General features: G+C 40.3%; 1 protein-coding gene across 5 annotated transcripts in view; it reads right to left on the bottom strand.

Moving 5' to 3' along the window:
* CLTCL1 (clathrin heavy chain like 1) overlaps positions 1 to 14,869 on the bottom strand; it is an 87,806-nt gene extending 72,937 nt beyond the window's left edge. For 4 of the 5 annotated variants that reach the window (XM_019710157.3, XM_019710156.3, XM_074321010.2 and 1 more), the window contains exon 1: positions 14,697 to 14,862. In XM_019710157.3, coding sequence (XP_019565716.3) covers positions 14,697 to 14,738 — 42 coding nt within the window. In that variant the 5' untranslated portion in view covers positions 14,739 to 14,862. Of the gene's footprint in view, positions 1 to 14,696 lie in introns of all 5 variants that reach the window. The other variant, XM_019710155.3, reaches the window with a different exon arrangement.
* Between the last annotated feature and the right edge of the window lie 7,553 nt (positions 14,870 to 22,422).

The following is a 22,422-nucleotide window of genomic DNA, read 5'->3' as shown; positions in this document are numbered from 1 at the left end:
TAGATTTCTCTAGTATTACTATATACACTGCCCTAACTGATAGCCTACTATATGCACTACTTTGCACCTGGCTGTTCTCACTCAATATTTCGTTGTATTGATGTAGCATAATTTAACCCACTTTCCAGTGCTAGTTGGCTTATTCCAATGTTTTGCTATTATCACTGAACTCTGCAATATATACTGAAATTGGCACATAAACTAAAATATCCACAGAATAAATTTCTGGAAGTAGAATTGTATGGGACAAGGCATATATTTCAAAACTAGCACCAAAAGGGTATACCATTTTCTATATCCTTGCCAGCCACGTTATCAAACAGCTTGGTATGTGATGCGTCAACAGATAAAAAACTTTAATTTACATTTCTCACCAGTAAAGTCGGAACACCTTTTCATGTTCAAAAGCCATTTGTATATCTTTTGCCAAAAAATGTCTCTAAATATTCTTGCCCATTTTTCTGCTTGACTATTAAATATTAAAGTCTCTGAAACTTGGAAGGAGCTTTCTATATACTCGTATTAATAAAGTTAGCTCTCTGAAATGAGCTGCAAACTTTTGAGTATGTTTATGCAAAGATTTTATGTAGTCTAATGCATTAATCTTGTGCAAGTACACGTGTATGTTCTGGATTTTGTGTCACACTTAGAAAGATCTTTCCCACATTTTCTTCTAAAACTATGCTTTCTTTTTTATGTTTGAGTTCCAGATCTACTGGGAATTTATTTTGGCATTAAGGTTCCAGATTCTACCTTTTTCTAAGTGGCTATTCAGTTTTCTTAGTACCATCTGTTAATAATCTTTTCACTGCTAATTTGAAATGCTATCCTCATCTCACACTAAATTCCCAAATGTATTTGTGTCTACTTGTGTGTATCTATTTTTGACTCTCTGGTCAGTTCCTTTTATCTATCTATGTATAAGCATCACACTGTTTTATTTATTAAACCTTTACATAGTTTTTAAACATCTGGTAAGGTTTGCCCTCCTTAGCACTGTTTACATTCAGAATTTTCTTAGATATTATATTACTTAACTTTTTGTTTAAATCTAAAGGAAAATTTCAGGCCCCAAAATAAAAATATGGGGGTCACAGCAATTCCACTTCTGGGTATTTACCTGAAGAAATCCAGAACACTAATTCGAAAAGATGTATGCATCTTTTGTTTGTGTGTTCACTGAAACATTATTTACAACAGTGAACATATGGAAGCAACCTAAGTGTCCATTGGTAGATGACTGGATAAAGAAGATGTGGTACATTTATACAATGGAGTATTACTCGACCATAAAAAGAATGAAATTTTTTTTTTGAAATTCATAATTTTGAATTTATGACAACATGAATGGGCCTAGAGGGATATTATGTTCAGTGAAATAAGTCATACAGAGATGAACAAAAAACATCTGATCTCACTTATATATGGAATCTAAATAAATAAATAAATGAACAAACAAAACAGAAAGAGACTCATAGATACAGAGAAAAAAACTGAGTTGCCAGATGAGAGCGGGGTTGGGGGGCTGGGTGAAAAAGGTGAAAGGGTTAAGAAGTACAAATTGGCAGTTACAAAATAGTCATGGGGATGTTAAGTACACCATAAGGAATACAGTCAATAATACTGTAATAACTATGTGTGGTGCCAGTTTGGTACTAGACCTATTGGGGGAATCACTCTGTGAGTTATCTGAATGTCTAATCACTATGCTATACACCTGAAACTAATATAAAATTGAGTATCAACTGTAATTGAAAAACAAAAATTATAAAAAAATAGAACTTGGCTACATTTAATGCATATTTTAAATTTCTCTAGAGAAATGATGTTTATATTAGTGAAAATAAACTGAATAATGAATTTATTGGAATATAAAAAAATATGGGGTCATCTATGTATAGGTGGTAGGTGAAGCCATGAGACTGGATGAAATCACCAAAGGAGATGTGAGGTGTGAGAATGATGGGCATGGACCCCACGGCACAAACCCTAGGGAGCACCAAGACTTGGAAGGGAGGCGGAACAGCAGCCCACAGGGATGAACATAATTTAAGACAGCATATTTAAATAAGCCAAGAATGATAAATAACGGAAGTCCCACAAGGCAACCTCCACCAATGCTTAGTAACCCGTGAAACTATTCCACAGTATCACCAGAAAACCTCCCAGTTTTACCCACTTTCTCATGTAGGAGCCACACTCAAACCCCGACGTTCTCTTCTCCCTTAGTCCCTGCTGGCTTACAGGACAATGTCTAAGATCACAAATCCCCGGAGAATGTGGAACACATTAGTTTTATTTACTGTCTGCAGGAAAATCCCAGAAAATGGAATGATCTCAATGTCTTAAGTAGTACAATATTTAAAACAGAGGGCAGTGGGATTCTAGAAGATAAGACTGCTGCATTTGAGATTCTACATTATCCATCAGATGATTTGAGAGCCATTTGAAAAGAAAATCACGAATACCTGGAGTCAACATGGGCTCACTAAGAAGTCACGCCAAGCCAACCTCATTTTTTTGAAGCCAAGCAAATGTGGTAGAGTAACTCATCTCAGCAAAGCATCTGGCTTAGCTCTGCTAAGGGAGCTGGATGTCACTTCCACATCCAGTAACCCCCCACCCTCCAATCCCCAGACTTTTCTCTATGTCATTTTTATGGCATATAGAACTTTGCTTTGTATTTGTTATTAACATGTACCTTATTTCTTGTTTATTATTGGAGTCAAATTCAGTGTCTCCTCATTTTGAATCCATCAAAACATCCAGCACATAAAAGCTCAAACAACACATGAAACAAAAGATTTTTGGAATGAGATGGAAAAGCCTGCCATGAGCCTGTATATAAGCAGGTGCACAGCTGAACCATACTGCACGGGTGCTGGCCGTATGGGCCACTGTCCCCCAGTGCTAGACGCAGAGCTCTGACCTTAAACACCTGCTAGTCAATATTTTGAGCAATTACTCCAGTTGAAGCCACAGACAAGGATGTTTCTATTATCTGCTAAGGGTCTGCTTTTTTAATTTGTCAGTGTACTTGGGTAATAATCAGAATATAATCTTAGTAGATTTGAAAGGACTATAAAATTAAACAGATGTAAACAAAACAAAATACTATATTTGTGTTAAATATAAAAAAATGGGATCAAAGATTTGCTCAAAAAGCTCTAAGATATAAAATACTGATCAAATGCAACGTGTGGGCATTCTTTGGATGCTGATTCAAACAAACCAAATGTATAAAACACTTGGTACATATAAAGAAATTTAACACTGACAAGGTATTTGATATTGAGGAAATATTGATTTTTAAGTGTGATGTTATTAGAGTATTTTTAAAAATAAAGAGCTCTTGGTGTTTATCAACAGATGAAAGGAAAAGCAAAAGGTGGCGTATACACAAAACAGATTATTCAGCCTTAAAAAGGAAGGACATTCTGATACAAGCTACACCATGAATGAACCTTGAGGACATTATGCTTAATGATATAATACAACCACAAAAAAAGACAAATACTGTCTTATTCTACTTATATGAAGTACTTAGAGTAGTCATATTCATAGAGACAGAAAGGAAAATGGTGGTTGTCAGGAGCTGGGGGGAGGGAAATGGGGAGTCATTGTTTAATGGGTATAGAATTTCAATTTTACAAGATGAAGAAAGTTCTGGAGATGGATGGTGGTAATAGCTGCACAACAATATGAATGTACTTGAAACCACTGAACTCTACCCTTAAAAATGGTTAAGACGGTAAATTTCATATTATGCATATTTTCCCACAATAATAGAATTGGAAAAAAACAGAGCTCTTCTGGAGAAAGCATTTAAGAATAAAAATTCTGGAATTAGCGTCAAAATAATTTTGCAGTGAATGGGGACATAAAATAAAATTGGCCACATGTTGGTAAGCAACCATTCTTTTTTTTTTTTTTTTTAATTAAATTTATTGAGGTGACAATTGTTAGTAAAATTACATAGATTTCAGGTGTACAATTCTGTATTACATCATCTATAAATCCCATTGTGTGTTCATCACCCAGAGTCAGTTCTCCTTCCATCACCATATATTCGATCCCCCTTACCCTCATCTCCCACCCCCCACCCCCAACCCCCCTTACCCTCTGGCAACCACCAAACCATTGTCTGTGTCTCTGAGTTTCTGTTTCTCATTTGTTTGTCTTGTTCTTTTGTTGCTTTTGGTTTATATACCACATATCAGTGAAATCACATGGTTCTCTGCTTTTTCTGTCTGACTTATTTCGCTCAGCATTACACTCTCAAGATCCATCCATGTTGTCACAAATGTTCCTATATCATCTTTTCTTCCCGCCGAATAGTATTCCATTGTGTATATATACCACTGTAGGGAGCTGGAGCATTAAGGGTTAAGAAAATGTAACTTCAAGCAGAGTTTGGGAGGATGCTAAGGGGAACTCTGATAAGCATAAAGAACAAACAGACACCTGCTGCCCTGGGAATGGGAAAATATCAAAAGGTCTAAGAACAGTCAGGGTCAAACTTTGAAAAAACGTAACTAATCTGTACTTGCTGCCTCAGCCGCTCTATGTAACTTCTTGTTTCTGTGTGTATAAAAGAAAGCTGGAAAATAAAACAGGCGCAGCAGTCTAGTCAGAACTGCTCGCCCTCCCAATCCCATCTTTGTCTCTTGTCTATTTTTTTTCTCAATCCTCACTCCCCACTTCAGGAACCGTTCGTCTCGTCGGCAGGCTCCGACATACCACAACTTCTTCATCCATTCATCTATCGAAGGACATTTTGTTTGTTTCCATGTCTTGGCCACCGTAAACAAAGCTGCAATGAACATTGGAGCACACGTGTCTTTATCTCTAAATGTTTTCAGATTTTTTGGGTAGATACCCAGGAGAGGGATTGCTGGGTCATACGGCAATTCTATTCGTAATTTTTTGAGGAACCTCCACACCGCCTTCCATAACGGCTGTACCAGTCTTAAGCAACCATTCTTGTTCTCCTTAACCGATCCAGATTTTTCAGGCTTTAGTAGAATAGGACTAGAAGATCTTTAGACAGAGTCACACACTTAAGTGGGCCTAGGTTTTCTAAACTGTCACTTTATTCTTAATTTGGAGATCAATGTTGGGTTAATACGGAGACATTGCGATTTCAACTCCAAATTTCATCAAGAATACGTACCCCTGCAGAACTGGTACCCAATCTCCTGAGTACAGTAGGTTCTTAAATGAATACAGTTCCTCACATAAGAGCATATATACACATTTATGGCATTTGAAAACGGCAGAAGTATCTCACAAACATAAGACAGAGTTTTAACATCTGAGAACAGTGGATCCATAAATAAGTCAGAGCTTATTAGAAGCAGAAGAAATGAAGACTGGTTTCTCAGCCAGGGGTGGAATCCTGCAGTCTTTGGAAACAGACAGGAAATTCTTTTTAATTTACTGGGGTGACAGTGGTTAATAAAATTATATAGGTTTCAAGTGTACAATTCTGTAATTACATCACCTGTATATTGCATTGTGTGTTCACCGCCCAAAGTCAAATCTCCTTCCATCACCACATATTTGACCTCCTTGACCCTTTTCTACCACCCGCCCCCGCCTTTCCCTCTGGAACCCACTATACTGTTGTCTGAGTTTTCGTTTGTCTTGTTTGTTGCTTTCAGTTTTATATCCCACATATGAATGAAATCATATGGGTCTTGACTTTTCCTGCCTGACTTATTTCATTTAACATGATAATCTCAGTATCCATTCATTTTGTCACAAATGGCAGTATTTCATCTTTCCTTATGGCAGAGTAATACTCCATTGCATATATGTACCACATCTTCTTTATCCATTCATCTATTGAAGGACACTTTGGTTGTTTCATGTCTTGGCCACCGTGAATAATACTGCAATAAACATAAAGGCACATACGCGTATATCTTTATGAATGAATGTTTTCAGATTTTTCAAGTAGATACATAGAAGAGGGATTGCTGGGTCATATGGTAATTTTATTAATTTTCTGAGGAAACTCCATACTCTTTTCCATAGTGGTTGTACCAACTTACATTCACCAGCAGTGTACGAAGGTTCCTTTTTCTCCACAACCACTCCAATACTTGCTCTTGTCTTGCTGATAACAGCCATTCTAATAGGTGTGAGGTGGTATCTCACTGTGGTTTTGGTTTGCATTTCCATAATAGTTAGTGAAATTAAGCATCTTTTCATATACCTGTTGGCCGTTTGTCTTCTTGGAAGAAGTGTCTGTTCAGGTCCTCCACCCATTTTTAAATTTGATTGTTTATTTTTGTGTTGTTGAATTGTATGAGTTCTTCATATATTTTGGATATTAGCCCCTTATCAGAGGTGTTGTTTGCAAGTATCTTCTCCCCTTTGGTTGGTGGCCTCTTTGTTTTGTTGATAGCTTATTTTGTTGTGTGGAGCTTTTTAGTTTGATATAGTCCCATTCATTTTTTTTTTTGCTTTTACTTCCCTTGCCTTTCAGGTTAAATTAATAAAATCCTCTTTAAGACCAAGGTCCATAAGTTTAGTGCCTATTTTTTCTTTTATGCAATTTATTGTTTCAGGTCGTATATTTAGATCTTTGATCCATTTTGAGTTAACTTTTTTTTTTTTAGGACTTTATTGGGGAACAGTGTTTTACCAAGGATCCATCAGCTCCAAGTCAAGTTGTTGTCCTTTCAATCTTAGTTGTCTGGAGGGTGCCGTTCAGCTCCAAGTCCAGTCGCTGTTGTTCAATCTTAGTTGCCAGAGGCGCAGCCCACCACCCCTTGGGGGAATCGAACCAGCAACCTTGTGGTTGAGAGCACGCACTCCAACCAACTGAGCCATCTGGGAGCTCAGCGGCAGCTCAACTGCAGCTCGTTGTCTTCATTCTAGTTGCGGAGGGCACAGCCCGCTGGCCCATGTGGGAACTGAACCGGCAGCCTTGTTGCCCAGAGCTCACGCTCTGACCAACTGAGCCACCCGTTCACCCTTGACCCAACTTTTGTGTATGGGGACAAACAGAAGTCCAGTTTCATTCTTTTGCATGTGGTTCTCCAATTTTCTCAGCATCATTTATTGAAGAGGCTTTCTTTTCTCCTTGGCTCCTTTGTCGAAAATTATTTGCCCACAAATATGCTGGTTTATTTTATTTGCACAACAACTGGAGACCACTACTAGCATTTACTGGGCTGGGGCCAGGTATGCTAAACACAGGACAATCCCACAAAAAGAACTTTTACATCTAAAATACCAAATACCATTGAGTTTTACAGAGTCCCAGAGAAATAATGTGCCCCCAACCAGTATTTTTCATTAGTTAGTAGAAAAAACTAAGGACTGTTTAGTTTATATTATTTCTTGTATAATTATTCTGATATAATTATTCCTTGTATAATATTATTCCTTGTAATAATAAGGAATAATACAATATTCCTTGTATTATTCTGATATAATTATTCCTTGTATAATATTATTCCTTGTATAATTATTCTGATATAATTATTCTGTATAATTAACCTAGCTACACATTTAAAATAGCCTTTATAAGAGTTAATCAAAAGTAGACAAAATACTACCAAATGATTTTTTTTTCAGTTCTCAAGACTTGTAATTAAACAAATCCAAATTCAAATCTGACACGCGGGAAAACGTAAAAATAAACCGCTCATTTGACAGTCCTGTGGTCGCTATATTTAAGGGGCATAGGAGCAGCAGTCTGACTGCGAGGGTTACAGCTGTGTTTATACAGACTGTCGGTGAAAACACCAATTACCTGTATCAGAGCCAGAACATTCTAGTTGCACTGAACATCCCCCATGTGTTCACGCCTCTGTGCCTTTGAAGATGCTAGTCCTTTTTCCTTCTGTATCTGCCTCTTTCCCAGGCTCATTCACAGCTTTATCCAGTGCCCAGTATGTGTATGTTAAATAACTAACTAGTAAAGAAGTTACTTGTTTTAGGCAGTCAGATTTAGTTCATCTGCAAATACATTTAAGAAAACATATTTTATATTTTAAACTTATCAGCAAGCTTTTCCTAGCTCAAAGAGGGACATTTGTAAATGAGGGCCTATGATGATACTAAGGTCTTTTCTAGAACTTACCTAAAATTCTAGGACTAGGTTAGTTTAAAAAGTACAGTTGCATAGTGCTTTGTAGAACCTGTCTTGAATTACACCACTGCAGGTTTTCTGTATTTTAAAACCAGTGCATGAGACCCTATATTTATCCCTGTTAAATGTCAACTAGTTGGATTCCTGCCTGTCGAGATCTGTTTGGATTCTAATTTTGTCACTGAACTTTGCTGTCCCAGCTCTGTGGCATCCTTCTGTAGCCAGCCAAGAGTCCTGGTAATCTCTCTCTGGCATGGAGGCCACCAGCAGGTCTCAAACAAGAAAAGAAAACGTTGGAGAAGAGAATAAAAGCAGCAGATTCGGTGAAGCAGCGAGGGGAAAAAAATCAGGAAGATCAAGGGAAAGCAAAGAAATACGTACAGGATGGGGTGACAGGGTGCCAACTGCTACCACCCAGGGAGATATTAGTGAACAAAACTGTCAAACAGATGCTGTGATCTATATGGGATCTTAAAAGAAAGATCTTCAAACTGTAGTAAGTTACAAATGCAAAGGACAGGAGACTATTTATAGAGAATGTTCTTTTAACCATTTCTTGAAAAACATAGTAGTTTCCTTAATAGTGATTTTTTCTGGGGAGAGAACCCAGTGGTTGAACAGAAAGGCTTTAATTTTAATTTATAGTTTTTGTATGGGGCTCTTCTCCCATGGATATATATTAATTTGTTTGTAAAGCTTGTTCCACATAGACTTTTGCCCTAGTTCCAAACGCCCAAGAACCTGATGGGGAGGAACACTAACTAAGATCCTCCTAGGACTTGATAACTCTTTCAACCCAATAAACTCAAAAAGTACTGGAAAGCTTGTGCAGTTTAGGGATTTTGAGCATTTGAATGTGTTAGATAGTGATGATCAGTTTTTCCAAAGAAGCCCTATTCAAATTCATGTAACATTTGGTCCCTCACCACCCACTGTTGTGAGCTCACAAAGGCTCACCTTCCCACACACCCTGGGTGAGCAGGTGGTTACTTTCCTCACTTCGTAAATAAGAAAAGTCAGAAGGTAAATGACTGGCCCAGTATCTATTTCTAGCACAAGGATCATAAGTCTGCCAAAAGGCAAAATTTAACAGCTTACAAAAGACCTTAAAAAAAAACCTTTTACATAGGTGTACAACAATTTTAGCACATAATGAGCCTACTATTGTTTGCCTTAGTATATCAAAAACCACTTCACAAAACGAGATGGCTACGTAATAGTAATATAAACCAAACATGTACTAGGCTGTGGGTACACGTCTCCTTTCAGTGACTTCCCAGGGGCCTCTCCAGAAGACACATGCTCATGAACTGTTCTCTCAAGCTCAGTATACTCCTTAGAGTTCTGCCTTCCTTACTCACATACAAAAGGCTTCAAAGACCAACCTTTTTCTTTAATTATGAATTATGACCAACATCTAAAAGATTGATTCAACCCTGCTGCGTGTGACTCATTTGGGAAGAAATGCCAAAGTCCCACCCTCACCTCTTCGAGATTCTGATTTATGGGCACCGGCTAGGTGTTTTGAAAGTCCAGCCTGGGCTGAGAAGCACTGATTAAGACTAGTGACCACCTTGCTCCTGTAATTTACACAAATCGCCTTTGCAGACTCCACATCTATTAAGACCATAACCTAAGAGATATCCTACATAATCAAATCCTTGAGAGACCATGTTTGTAAGTTCTCAGTGTATTGAACTGTGCCACATTTCAAAACTCTTACAAATGAGCAGCTGCTTTTTGATCCAGCTGGGAGAAAATTACCTAGGGCTCATGATAAATTTCTAGGCCACTGAATGGTTCAGCCATTCCTCTTATGAATTAAGGTGTCATCAGTTCTTAGCCCTTTAGCTTTTCTCCATTCTCAGATATCACAAACAGCAACAACCTTACAACCCAGATATCTGCATTTTAAAAGTTCAAATAGTACATATAAAAAAAGAAAAATATTTCTGCAGAACCAGTCCTCTCAAAACCAATGCGACAGGATAAGTAAAACTAAATAAATCGCTATATCTTACGGTGAAATAGAAGGAATGCTGTATTACAGTGCACGACATATAAAAGTGCACCTTCTGCTCTGGGTGCATCCCTGAAAAGTTGATTGTAGAATAAAAGTTTCCAAATACTGATTTCTATTTTCCTACTGACCATTATAAAACTACTGTTTTTCCTCTGGGAAAAATCTGGTCTGAGAATTTTCACATGAAACAAACCAAAATTAAAAACATAAAATAATTAATATTCTTATAGCAAGATTCACAAATGTAAAGCGTCTAGAATTATTTTTCTATGCATGACATGAAAACTAAGATTCAGAGAAAAAACTAAGTTTAAATGAACTAAGTTTTATCAGTCACTAGTCTACACTTCCCCCTTCCTAATATTGTAAAACTGGAGAACCTTCTTTTCTCAAGGAATTTTTGGTTTGGGGGAGTGATCAGGTGGACAGGGGTGAGGCAGAAACAAAGCAAAGTCAGTGAGACAAACAAGCACTTTTAATAAAGCAGACTTACAGTAAACAGTCACAGGTGAGCAAACCTCGTCACTAGACAATTTACATTATAACTGATCAGTCACTAATTACACAAACATTTTATTATGAAATTGGTTTCAGAGGTCTGAGAGCCTATTATGTACCGAGCCGCAGAAATACAATTGCAAATAAGAGGAAATCCTGACCTCTCTGAGCTGGCAGGCCAGCAGGGCAAATGAACAACTATAACACCGTGGGATGAGGGCCATCATAAGAGAAGTCCCAAAGGCCACAGGGGCACAAAGGAAGGGCTCTGACAAGTCAGGGACAGCTTCCAGACAGTGTCATTTAAGCAGATACCAGATGGCTAAGTAGGACTTGGTTGGGTAATGAGAGTGGTGAAGGGAAGAATGGGTTCTGGAAAGAGGCAACAATATGTGCAAAAGCCCATGAGCAAAGGTGTCAGGCTCCAGAGAAGGTCCTGGAGGACAAGAAGGGGAGCAGCGAGACTAAGCAGGTGCTGGATTAGGCAGGGCTTTACAGAGCACGTGGGAGTCTGGCATTTTCATCTTGGAGGCAACAGAGAACCATTCACTGACAGACTAAGCAGCTGTTCATCCTTTGAGAAGGTCTCTTTGCCTATGTGCTAGAGAATGGACGGGGGAGGGCAAGACAGGAGGCAGATGACCAGAGACACAGTACGACCATCTAGGTGACGAATATGGCATACTCGAGGGCAGTGTGGTCATGATGACAGTGGCAGAACAATGCCAAAAATAAATTGGAGGAAGAACCAACAGGCTAGGGAGCACTCATGGCTGTCTCTTAGATTCCTGTCAGGCAACTGGAGAAGATACATGTTTGGGGAGGAAGAAGAACCCTATTTCTGAACATGATGTATCTGAGGAAACTATGGGTCATCCAATGGCTTTGTTCAACAGATAGCTGTCGTAATGGCAATAACAGCTGACAAGAACGTAGTGTTTTATTACAGACCAGTCACTGACACTTTACATTTACCACATTTATTACTGCAAAACCTCAATAACTCTACGAGGTAAGAATTATACCTTTTATCTCTATTTGACAGATGTAGAGATGGAGGCACAAAAAGGTTACACAAGTTGCCCAAATTCACATGGTCAGTAAGTACCTGAGTCCAGATTCAAACCCTTCCACTTGGCCTCAGTCTCTACTCTAACCAGAGCCTGCAATTGCCTCTCCTACATGCAGCTCCGAGGCTCAGCAAAAATATGCAACCTCCCTGGGAATAATGAGTACAGGAGCATACACACAAATCACAGAGTAGAGCATACTACAAAGACAAAGGGGCTTAAGACAAACCCCAGGCTCATGCATAAGAGACACCTATAAAGGAAACTGGGGTATGAGCAAAGAGGTAGGAGAAATCCTGGGAGACTGTGGTACCATCAAAAGCAGCCGAGAAAGGTCCAGGGGAGGCAATAAAGTGCAGTGTCAAATGCAGCTGGAAAGTCATGGAAGATGTTTGTGATGCTAAGAGTTTGTTTTCATTTTTTTAAATAATGTTTTATTTTTCAATTACAGTTGACATACAATATTATATTAGTTTCAGGTGTACAAAATAGTGATTAGACATCATATAACTTATGAAGTGATCACCCCGATAAGTCTAGTATCCATCTGATATCACACATAGTTACTTCAATATTATTGACTATATCTCCTGTGATGTACTTTACATCCCGGTGACAGAGTTTATGTTTTACAGCAGGGACTGGCAAACCATAACCTGTTTTGGTATGGCCCAACTTAAAATGGGTTTTACATTTTTTAGAAGGTTAAAGAAAAAAGGAAGAATTTGTGACAAGAGACAATATGTGGCCCTCAAAGCTGAATATATATACTCACTGGTCCTTTACAAAAAAAGTCTGCATAATGACATGTGACTTTGGCAAGGGGGACAAAAACCAGACTGCAGGTTATTGAGGAACGTAAGGGAAGTGAAGAAGGGATAGGGCCATTCTTTCATGATGTCTGGCTGTGAAGTAAGAGCTTCAGGAGGACATGGGAGGGAGAAGTTTGCTGTAAAGATGGAAGCAATATGGGCCTGGTTAAGCACAAACAGGAAGAACCCACCAAGAGGAAATGGATGAAAATACGGGAAAGACAAGATGCTACCGAGCAAGGCTCCATTACATAGACAAGAAAAAGAACCCCACTTTGGAGGTAACAGGAAGGCAGGAAAGGGAGATCGCATACAAGCTTGTAAGGCTGCACGCATGAAGGTGAGGAACATACCAGCTTATGCCTTGTGTTTCTCTGAGGGAGTGGCAGGATCAGGGATTTAAGGAAAAGGTGGAAGTTCTGAAATGTCTGCCGTGAAGGGAGAGTGTGCAGGCTAGATAATAAACAAGGAGTGCAAAGCAGCCTTCACGCTGGTTAGTGCCAGAAACCACAAGCCACAGATTTCTATTCACATGGCCTGTATGCTACAAGCCACACATATTTTGCAGATCATAGAATATATCCCTTCAAGACATTATGAACTTTGATGGGTATTTAAAATGCCTTAGTGCTTTCCTACCCTTTGAAAAGAACGTATTTTGACAGTGGCTAAAGCACAGGCTTTGGAGTCAGAGACCTGGTTAGAACCCAAGCTCTGTCACTTACCAGCTGTGTAATTTTACCTGAATTACTTAACTTCTTCGTGCCTCAGTTATCGTGAGTTAAATTAAATGAGATTTCTAAAATATCCAGTATAGTGACTGGCAAGAGAAACAGCTCAATAAATGATTACTATATTATTATAACAGCAGTAGTAGTATTTTGCTGTTCTACATAACTGGCAACAGGCTCAGCTTAGTGGTAGAATGGAGCCCAGAAAGGAGATGGGTGTTTGGGAGACTTCCACCTCCACACAACCACAGCTATATCACCAACCAAGTAACCCTGGCAGGATACTCAGGTATCAAGGTTTCAATCTGCGGGATGGGGGGGGATTTGAACAGTCACTATAGACTCCCAGGGCCTTTTTCATTTGGATATAGAGTTAAAAGTGCACTGTGTGGTGAAAACATGACCTTTCAATCCACCAAATTCCTTGCTGTCTAGCTGTGTAATAAAAAAGCCCCGAGTCTGAATCCTGCTCTTGTTCAATGGATGACTGAGCACAAGTTACTTATTTAACAGCTTGTGCCTCAGTTTCCTTCTTTAGAAAACAGGGGAAATAATGCGTATTTTATGAAGTGTAATGATTTAACATAAAGCACTTAAGAAAGAGCTGGTAGCTACTATTCATGTAGCCCCATCTCCTCACCTGTAAAGTGAGAATCGTATTACCCTTCACAGGTATGACACCTGAGTGTATGTGAGCGGAGCACTGTGCCCCGTGCCTGTACCGAACCTCGTTCAAACACAGGCAGCCAATCTTTCTTTTCCTCAGGCACAACTATATCAGGAGAGTTATAGACGGAAGAAAGTGGGACCTCGTTAAAACGCTAAACTTCGAGGGTATTATTATCGTATTGAAAGGATCTTCTGAAAAAACACTATGATTAATTTTCTTCTTTGGTCACACAATTTGAAGATCCTCTCCCACGAGGCCACACTAGTGACTCTGCAAGTCAACAGACGCGAACTCCGGCGTAAGGATCACGAGATGCAAAAGGGAAATTTTAGGACTGGACACAGATTTTGGAGTTACAAAGCTTGGGGTTTGAATGCATGCGCACCGCTAGTCAGTGAAAGCTTTTCAAAGGCACTACGACAGGTTTCGGCAGTTTATGGTTTCCATCACTCGGCACTCTGAGCTTTCCCGAGGTCTGAGTCGCCCGAGAAGGGCCACCCAGACCGCACCCCCAGAGCCGACCGTCGCTGCGGGATAACGGTTTCCCGGACCAGCACGGCTGGAGGTCCGCACACGCGGCCACCGCGCCCGACACCCACCCGCCCGCCCCGGGCCATTAGGCTCCCGAGCCGCGCCGTCTCTACTGGAGTCGGTCGGGGGCCGCCGGCCGGTCAGCTGCGCCGCCGGGTCCCGCGGGAGGTCGGGGGCGCGGCTGACAGGACCGAGCGCGCGACCCGCCCTGGAGCCCGCCCGCCGCTCCCTCGGTGCGGGAGCTCGGTCCTCACCTGGAGGTGCTCCTGGAAACGGATGGGGAGGATCTGCGCCATGGCGGACGCGGAGCAGAGGAGTGGAAAGCGACGGCTCCCCTCGTGCGGACACTCCCGCGGACAGGCAGACGCGCCGACCCACTGACGGGAGACAGCGGCAACAGAGGTAGCGGCGGCCGCCGCGCAGGCGCATTGCCTGGGTCTCGGCGCACGTACCCCTTCCGCGTGAGAGTGCGCGGGATCCCTCCGCCCGCCTTCCGAGGGTCCGCGAAAAGTAGTCCGCGCGTCGCCTGACTTCCGGCGCCCCAAGCCAAGGCGAGTCTGTGCTGTCCCCGTCTGTGCTCAGGAAAGGTGCGCACCGGCAGGTGGACTCGGGCGCTGACTGCAGTGGGCCAATGCCCGGGACAGGTGTGTGTGGACGGAAAACTAGGCGTGGGCCGCCCTCAGTAAATTCGGTGAGTGATGGGGTTAGAAGAAGAGGTAAACCAAGTTACCGGGCTGTTCTTGCCTACAGCCGTCCATGTGTAGAAAAGTTCTACCTCAAACTCTGGACAGTTGAGTTCAGGGGCACTTTTTAAAATTCAGGCACAGATGTGCCCCAAACAACGCAAAAGGAGTCTTCGAAGTATGTGACAAATGTGTTCCTGAGCAAGGCTCAGCCCCCGCTTCTTTAGGAAACATCTTTCCGGGCTCATTCGTTTTCTAGAGAATACTGTGTCAATATCAGTAGGACGAGTCTGCAAAGATAACATACACGGTAGCAGCCGATGACCAGCCGAAAGCCGGTGACGATCACCTGGGTTGCCTGTGGTCGCACAATACATAGCAGTAGCAAGTCCGGAACTAGAGTCCACACCTGCCTTGCCCAGCAGCCAGTTGTTTTCAGAGGCACCATTTGAAGATGTGTTTTGCATATAGATGGCTCAGCTACATAAAAGATGTTTGTCAGGCAAGGGGAAGCTTCTGGCATTCTGCGTTGGCATGCTCACAGAGTAATCGCTATCCTCTACTGTTTCAGGTTGCTCAGTGGTAATTTTAAGAAATGAATGGTCCACCATGAATAATACAGCGATGCAATTATTTGCACAATAGCTTTACAATATAGTAGCCAAAAATGTTAAAGAGAACACACTGTTCACTTGCAAATTAAACCTCTTTTCTAGTATTACCTCTGCAGACTGCCCTTTCAACATCTGTGTGGCCTCATCACCTAACAATAGAGCCGATTTTTGCTGTGGGTAACACTACATTTCTCTATCTTGGCAATAATGCCTATGATCCCAAGTACCCTTTACCCCAAACATATAAATCCTTTAGTGTTAATAGTATCATTCCCTAAATCACCCCCCCAGGGCTTTTTTTGGGGGGGGGGTCAAAACTAAAAATTTACACCCCAGAAGAAAGGAAAATAATGCATAAGCAAAATGGTAGGATTGTAAATAAGTCAGAACTTTGCCTGGTGTCTATATCTATAAAGGAACTAAACGTTCTTACCTGAAAAGGGTCTTAATATTCTCACCGCTGCTGTGTAACTTGCCAAGTAATCTGACAAAAGTCTTTCAATTCTTTGTGCTTTCTTAATCTTCATGATAGAAATGATGAGATCCTACAACTCAATAAGACCACCAACCAAACAGAAAGATGGGCAAAAATATGTGAACAAATAATGCATAAAAAAGAAATACAACTGATTCTTACACATGGAAAAAACGCCCAACTTTGCTCATAAAAAAGGTAAATTGGGCCGGCCTGGTGGCTCAGGCAGTTGGAGCTCCATGCTCCTAACTCCAGGGGCTGCTGGTTTGATTCCCACATGGGCTGGTGGGCTCTCAACCACAAGGTTGCCGGCTCAACTCCTCAAATCCCACAAGGGATGGTGGGCTCCGCCTCCTGCAACTAGAAAAGGGCAACAGGACCTGGAGCTGAGCTTGCGCCCTCCACAACTGAGATTGAAGGGACAGCAACTTGACTTGGAAAAAAGTCCTGGAAGTACACACTGTTCCCCAATAAAGTCCTGTTCCCCTTCCCCAATAAAATCTTTAAAAAAAAAAAAAAAGGTAAATTAAAACCATACTGATTAGGTATCTCTGTATCTCTATATACATTACATTTATATTATATACTTTTTCTACCTATCAAATCAGTAAAGGACAAAAACTTTGATAACTGTGTTGGCAAGAAAGAGAACTTGTGGGAGATGAGGGTAAGGGGGATCAAATATAAGGTGATGGAAGGAGAACTGACTCTGGGCGGTGCACACACAATGGGATTTATATATGATGTAATACAAAATTGTACACCTGAAATCTATGTAATTTTACTAACAATTGTCACCCCAATAAATTTAAAAAAAAGAAAGAAAGAGAACTTGATGATAGCTGGGCACATACACTTTAGTATTCCACCCAAGGTATCTATTCTACAGTCATTCTTGCAGACCTTTTTCCTACAAATAAAATTCCAAGGAAAATGTGCAGCTCATGGTAAAAACAAAACAACAACAACAACAAAATAACACTCAGGAAAACAAAGCTCCACAAGAAAGAACCAGGAGAACTAAAAGGCAGATACAGACTCACAAAGATTGAAATGATGAAATTATCACACACAAACAGACTTTAAATTAGTATATTTTTTAATTATTTTTTTCAGTGACAATTGACATTCAATATTATTTTATATTAGTTTCAGGTGTGCAGCATAGTGGTTAGATATTTATATAATTTATGCAGTGATCCCTGCATTAGTCTAGTACCTACCTGGCACTATACACAGTTATTGCAACATTATTGACTATATTCTCTATGCTGTACTTTGCATCCTCATGACTATTTTGTAACTACAATAAATTACTATATTTGATATGTTTAAAGAGCTAAATGGCAAGCTTAAAAATACATGCTGGGGAACAAATACATGCAGGAAACCTGAAACTATAAAGAATGACCAAGCAGATTTAAAAATGAACCAAATAGAAATTCTAGAAATGCAAATGTAATAAATTACTGTAAAGCTTGGTCATCACATACTAAGTGGGACCAAAATATCTAATCATGTGAGACAAATAAAATGAGAATAGAGGAAGGACAAGAATGGGAACTACATCAGTAAGAATCCAGTCAGGAGACAGAAACCACACCAGTTATTTGAACAGAGGGACTGGAGTATAAACAATAGTTAACATGAAATAAAGTTGATAACTAGGCAGGTGGGAGGGTAAAATGAGAACCCCAAGTTATCATGGATGTACAAGTATGGAAAGTAGCTATAATCCCTAGAGCTCAGGGATGAATGGGATGAAACTGGAAATATTTTAATTTAGAGGCCGGGCACTACAGTGCTGGAACTCAGGCCTCTGGGAAGAGAGTCTCTAAGCCTCGAGGAGGGGTTCCGTGGGGCTGGGACATAGACCTCTGAGAAGTGTCCCTATGAGACTTAGGTGCACACTGCTGCTGAGGGGCTGTGGGGCCAGGACCCAGACCTCTGAGGAGGACGTGCATTGAGGCTGGTTATGCAAGTCTCGGAAAAATTTCAGACTGGATTCAGCTTCTTCTGTGGGAAGAACCTGCTCTGACTTGTTGAAGAGTGTAGCTGGGGTGATGTCCACAGGAGCAGACCCTGCAGTTGCCCTCCAGCATCCCTATGGGCAGGGAGTTTCTGCCAGCGCAGAAATATAGTTTAAAGAGTTTTAGTGCCAGCACCATAAAGCAGTTTATAGATGGGGAAAGGAAAATAGAACTGAAAGACAAAACTTAAAAACCGGCATAGGAAACACATTATAGCTAAATTCCAATTCTCATGGGGCAATATGTGAAATTAAAAAGTTCATGGATGGCTTCTGTTTCCAGAAAGCATCAGAGAACTAGCAAGGCAGAAATAATTATGGGGCCAGTATCCAAGAGCAAAGAAATGAGAGCGGTTAGTCTGGCATTTGGGATGCTTTTTCCTGAGGGATATCTGCCAATTCCAGAGGAGTGTCAGAGCAATTAGGGTTCTGGGCAGCACTTTTAACAACCTCATAGACATAGGAAGACAAAGTGTGAAGTCTGGGGATCTCCCAGGAGAGACCCTAATGTTTTGCTTTTGGAACACAAATTGTTTGGGACTCCATTCAAATCATGTCAGTCCTTGCCAGCAGCAAATATAAATTCTCTTGGGAGAGAGACGACCTCATGATGGGCCTCAAATTATTTCATATGCAATGATCAGCACTCAATCAGAAATAAGTAGGAACCCAAGAAGATAGGACAAATGATTGCAAATCAAGAGAAGTAACAAATAGATCTATAGAGGATTCAGATAATGGAGTTTTCCCAAAGACTTTGAAAGGACTATGCTTAATATGGCTAAGAGGATAAAAGATACGACTGAGAATTTTATTAAACTTTAGAAAAAGAGGGTGGCTGGTTAGCTCAGTCGGTTAGAGCGTGGTGCTAATAACACCAAGGTTACCGGTTTGATCCCCACATGGGCCACTGTGAGCTGTGCCCTCCTTAAAAATAAATAAATAAAAATAAAAACAAATAACAAATAAAAAAGGAACCAAATGGAAATTCTAGAACTGAAGACTATAATCAAAATTCAATGGATAGTGTTTGTTAGGTTATATACAGCTAAAGGAGGAAACAAATGAAGTTGGAGTTAGGTCAGAAGAATATATCCAAATTAAAGCACAGAGAGAAAAGGATAGAAAGTACAAAATATAGATAAATATAGAGGCTACAGTAAGGTCTAACATACATATAATTGGAGTCCTAGACATGGAGAGGATGAGATGGACGCAATGTCCGGAGAGATAATGGCTTAGAGCAGGGGTGTCCACTCTTTTTTCAATGTTTTTCACCAAGGGCCATATGCGGTAAAATACACAAACAGCCGGGCCACTCACTCGAGGTGAAGTACGTAATGCCTCACCTGGTTTATTTAAGTAAACTAAATATATTTTTGGAATTTGCTGTGGGCCAATTAACAATGGATCATGGGCCGCAGTTGGCCCGTGGGCTGCAGTTTGGACACCCCTGGTTTAGAGTGTTTTGAAAATTGATGAAATAGATCAAGCCTCAGGTTCAAGAAGTATTACTTCAATCAGAATTCATAAAAAACAAATCACATTTGGGCATATCATAGTAAGACTGATGAAAACTAAAAAAAAAAAATCTTAAAAGCAGTCAGCGGGAAAAGACAGATTACTTTCTAAGGTGTAATGACGAGCGGCGAGGAGGAGGAGGAGGAGCACACACTAGAGAGGGGCTAATTGATTATTTATTTAGCACTAGCTAATCCATTTATTTAGCAATCTTCACTCAATCCAGTTAGCAGTATACCATGGTAAAAGTCAAAGGCAATTAATAGAATATGTTGATGTCGGAAAGTAAAGGTGGTGAAGACCAAACTATATACATTGATACCGATGTCACGTCAAAGGAGTACACATACATATAAGTTTAAGAGATCCCAACATATGTCTACTATTGATCAAAAATCACTTGGCTAAATACACAAATAACATCAGTAGGAGTATCCAAAAACAGTAATAAGTTCTATAGGATAGTAACTATTACAGTAGATGTCAAAAGTTCACCAAACTGGGGGAGTAAAGCACTGGAAAGGTCATAAATCAAAACCTTGCCAAATCTGTAGCTGACAGAAACTCAGGCGTCTCCCACACCGCTGTTTGTTAGTTCCCAAGAACGCTGCTGCTGTTGCCTTTGTTGTTAAAAAGTCAAGGCATCTTCTGATGCTGTAAGCTGCAAGCTGCATATAAGTTTTCAAGATGCTGGCAAATTCTTAAGAAGGCTAACCGTGAGGAACAACACTGGAGAGGCCGGGAGCAAGCCAGCCCTCACCAGGTTCACGGCTGAAAGTCAGGACATCCCCTGGCGTTGTAAGCTGCATGTTGCTAGAAGTCTTCAAAATGTTAGAATGATGAAAAATCACCAATGGCAAATGACCAAATGATGAAATAATTATTACACTGTCAACTGAAGTCTGTCTTATACATTTTCTCAGATGTGCCTTAGAGCCAGGCTGTTTGTTCCTGCCTCCCCCTCTGGGAATAGCCAGTTCCGGGAGGGTCCAGCAGTCAATGATAAAAAAAGAAAATATATTACTTATCCGGCTGAAGAGCTAGTTCATCCAGACAAGCAATATCTACTGTTCTTGCTTGGGACCATCAGCCCAAGGTCTTCCAAAGCCTGGCAATGTGCCTGTCACGTTGTCCTGATATAACTTAGCTACTTCTTCACTTCATCTGCTGATGTGGGTGAAACCAACAGAACAGAGGGACTTCTGTCAACCCCTGATCAAGAATTTCTTTAACCCTAAGCTAACCATCACCTCACAACATGGACAGAACAACAAACATCATCTCATATCTACCTTGCTCGGGAGAATGAGACCAAGGGGGGAATTTACTCAACCCCTGATCACAGCACAGAAATCACCTCACATATAGAAACAGGTAAAAGCTAATAGACAAAATCTCACATCAACCAATGAAGGCAAATTTCCCTCGACATCTACCTTACATAAGGAGAAATAATTAGGCTGAGAACTGATTTCTCAAACGACAAGAAACCAGAACAAAGAAGAATCATAGATTCTAGATTTTACACACACACACACACACACACACACACACACACACACACCCCTTTTAGGAATGAAAGGGGATTGATGCCATTTGCAGACAAATGAGATCTGAGGAAATTCATTACCGGTAGACTTGAACCAAAGGAAACTAATGGATTTTCTTCAGCAAAAATAAAATGATCTCAAATGGAGGATGAGAGATGTAGGAAGAATAAAATTCAACAAGGAGAGCATATTGGTAAATCTAAATGAAATTTGACTATATAACACAAAATAATAATAATGCTTTCTGGGATTAAAAACATACCAGCATTAAAATATATGAAAACTATAGTATGTGAATCAGTAGTGGAATAAATGGATTTAAGGTATTCTAAAATAAAAATCCAAGTATCATTTAAGAAAAGGTACAAAAAGCTTAGATTTGTAGTATGTTGAATTATTGATTCTACACTGTAGTCCTCTGTAGTAGTTCTATTCATCCATCTCCTGTTTTCCTCTTACAAAAATGAAACTCTATACTCATTAAACAATAACTCCCCTATTCCTTCCTCTCTCCAGTACCTGGCAACCTCTAATCAACTTTCTGTCTTTATGATTTTGACTACTCTTAGGCACCTAATCTGAGTGGAATCATAGTCTGTCTTTTTATGACTGCATTATTTCACTTAGGACAATGTCCTTTGTATCTTGTGAATTATTTTGACTTAAAGTTTGTTTTATCTGATGTTAACCATCCCTGCTTCCTTTTGGTTAATCTGCATGGAATATCTTTCTCCATCCTTTCACTTTCAACCTATTTGTGTTTTTGGATCTAATGTGAGTTTCTTGCAGATAGCATATAGTTTGATCATGTTTTTATATCCATTCTTCCAGTCTCTTCTTCTTTTTTTAATTTTTTTATTGGGGAACAGTGTGTACTTTCAGGACTTTTTCCAAGTCAAGTCAAGTTGTTGTCCTTTCAATCGTGGTTGTGGAGGGTGCAGTTCAGCTCCAGGTCCAGTTGCCGTTGTTAGTTGCAGGGGGCACAGCCCACCATCCCCTGCAGGAGTCGAACCAGCAACCTTGTGGTTGAGAGGACGCGCTCCAACCAACTCAGCCATCTGGGAGCTCAGCGGCAGCTCAGCTCAAGGTGCTGAGTTCAATCTTAGTT

Source organism: Rhinolophus sinicus, chromosome 9 (assembly GCF_057876585.1).
Source record: "Rhinolophus sinicus isolate RSI-liver-muscle chromosome 9, RSI-T2T, whole genome shotgun sequence".
Taxonomy (NCBI): Eukaryota; Metazoa; Chordata; class Mammalia; order Chiroptera; family Rhinolophidae; genus Rhinolophus; species Rhinolophus sinicus.
This window is presented reverse-complemented; position numbering and strand designations above follow the sequence as displayed.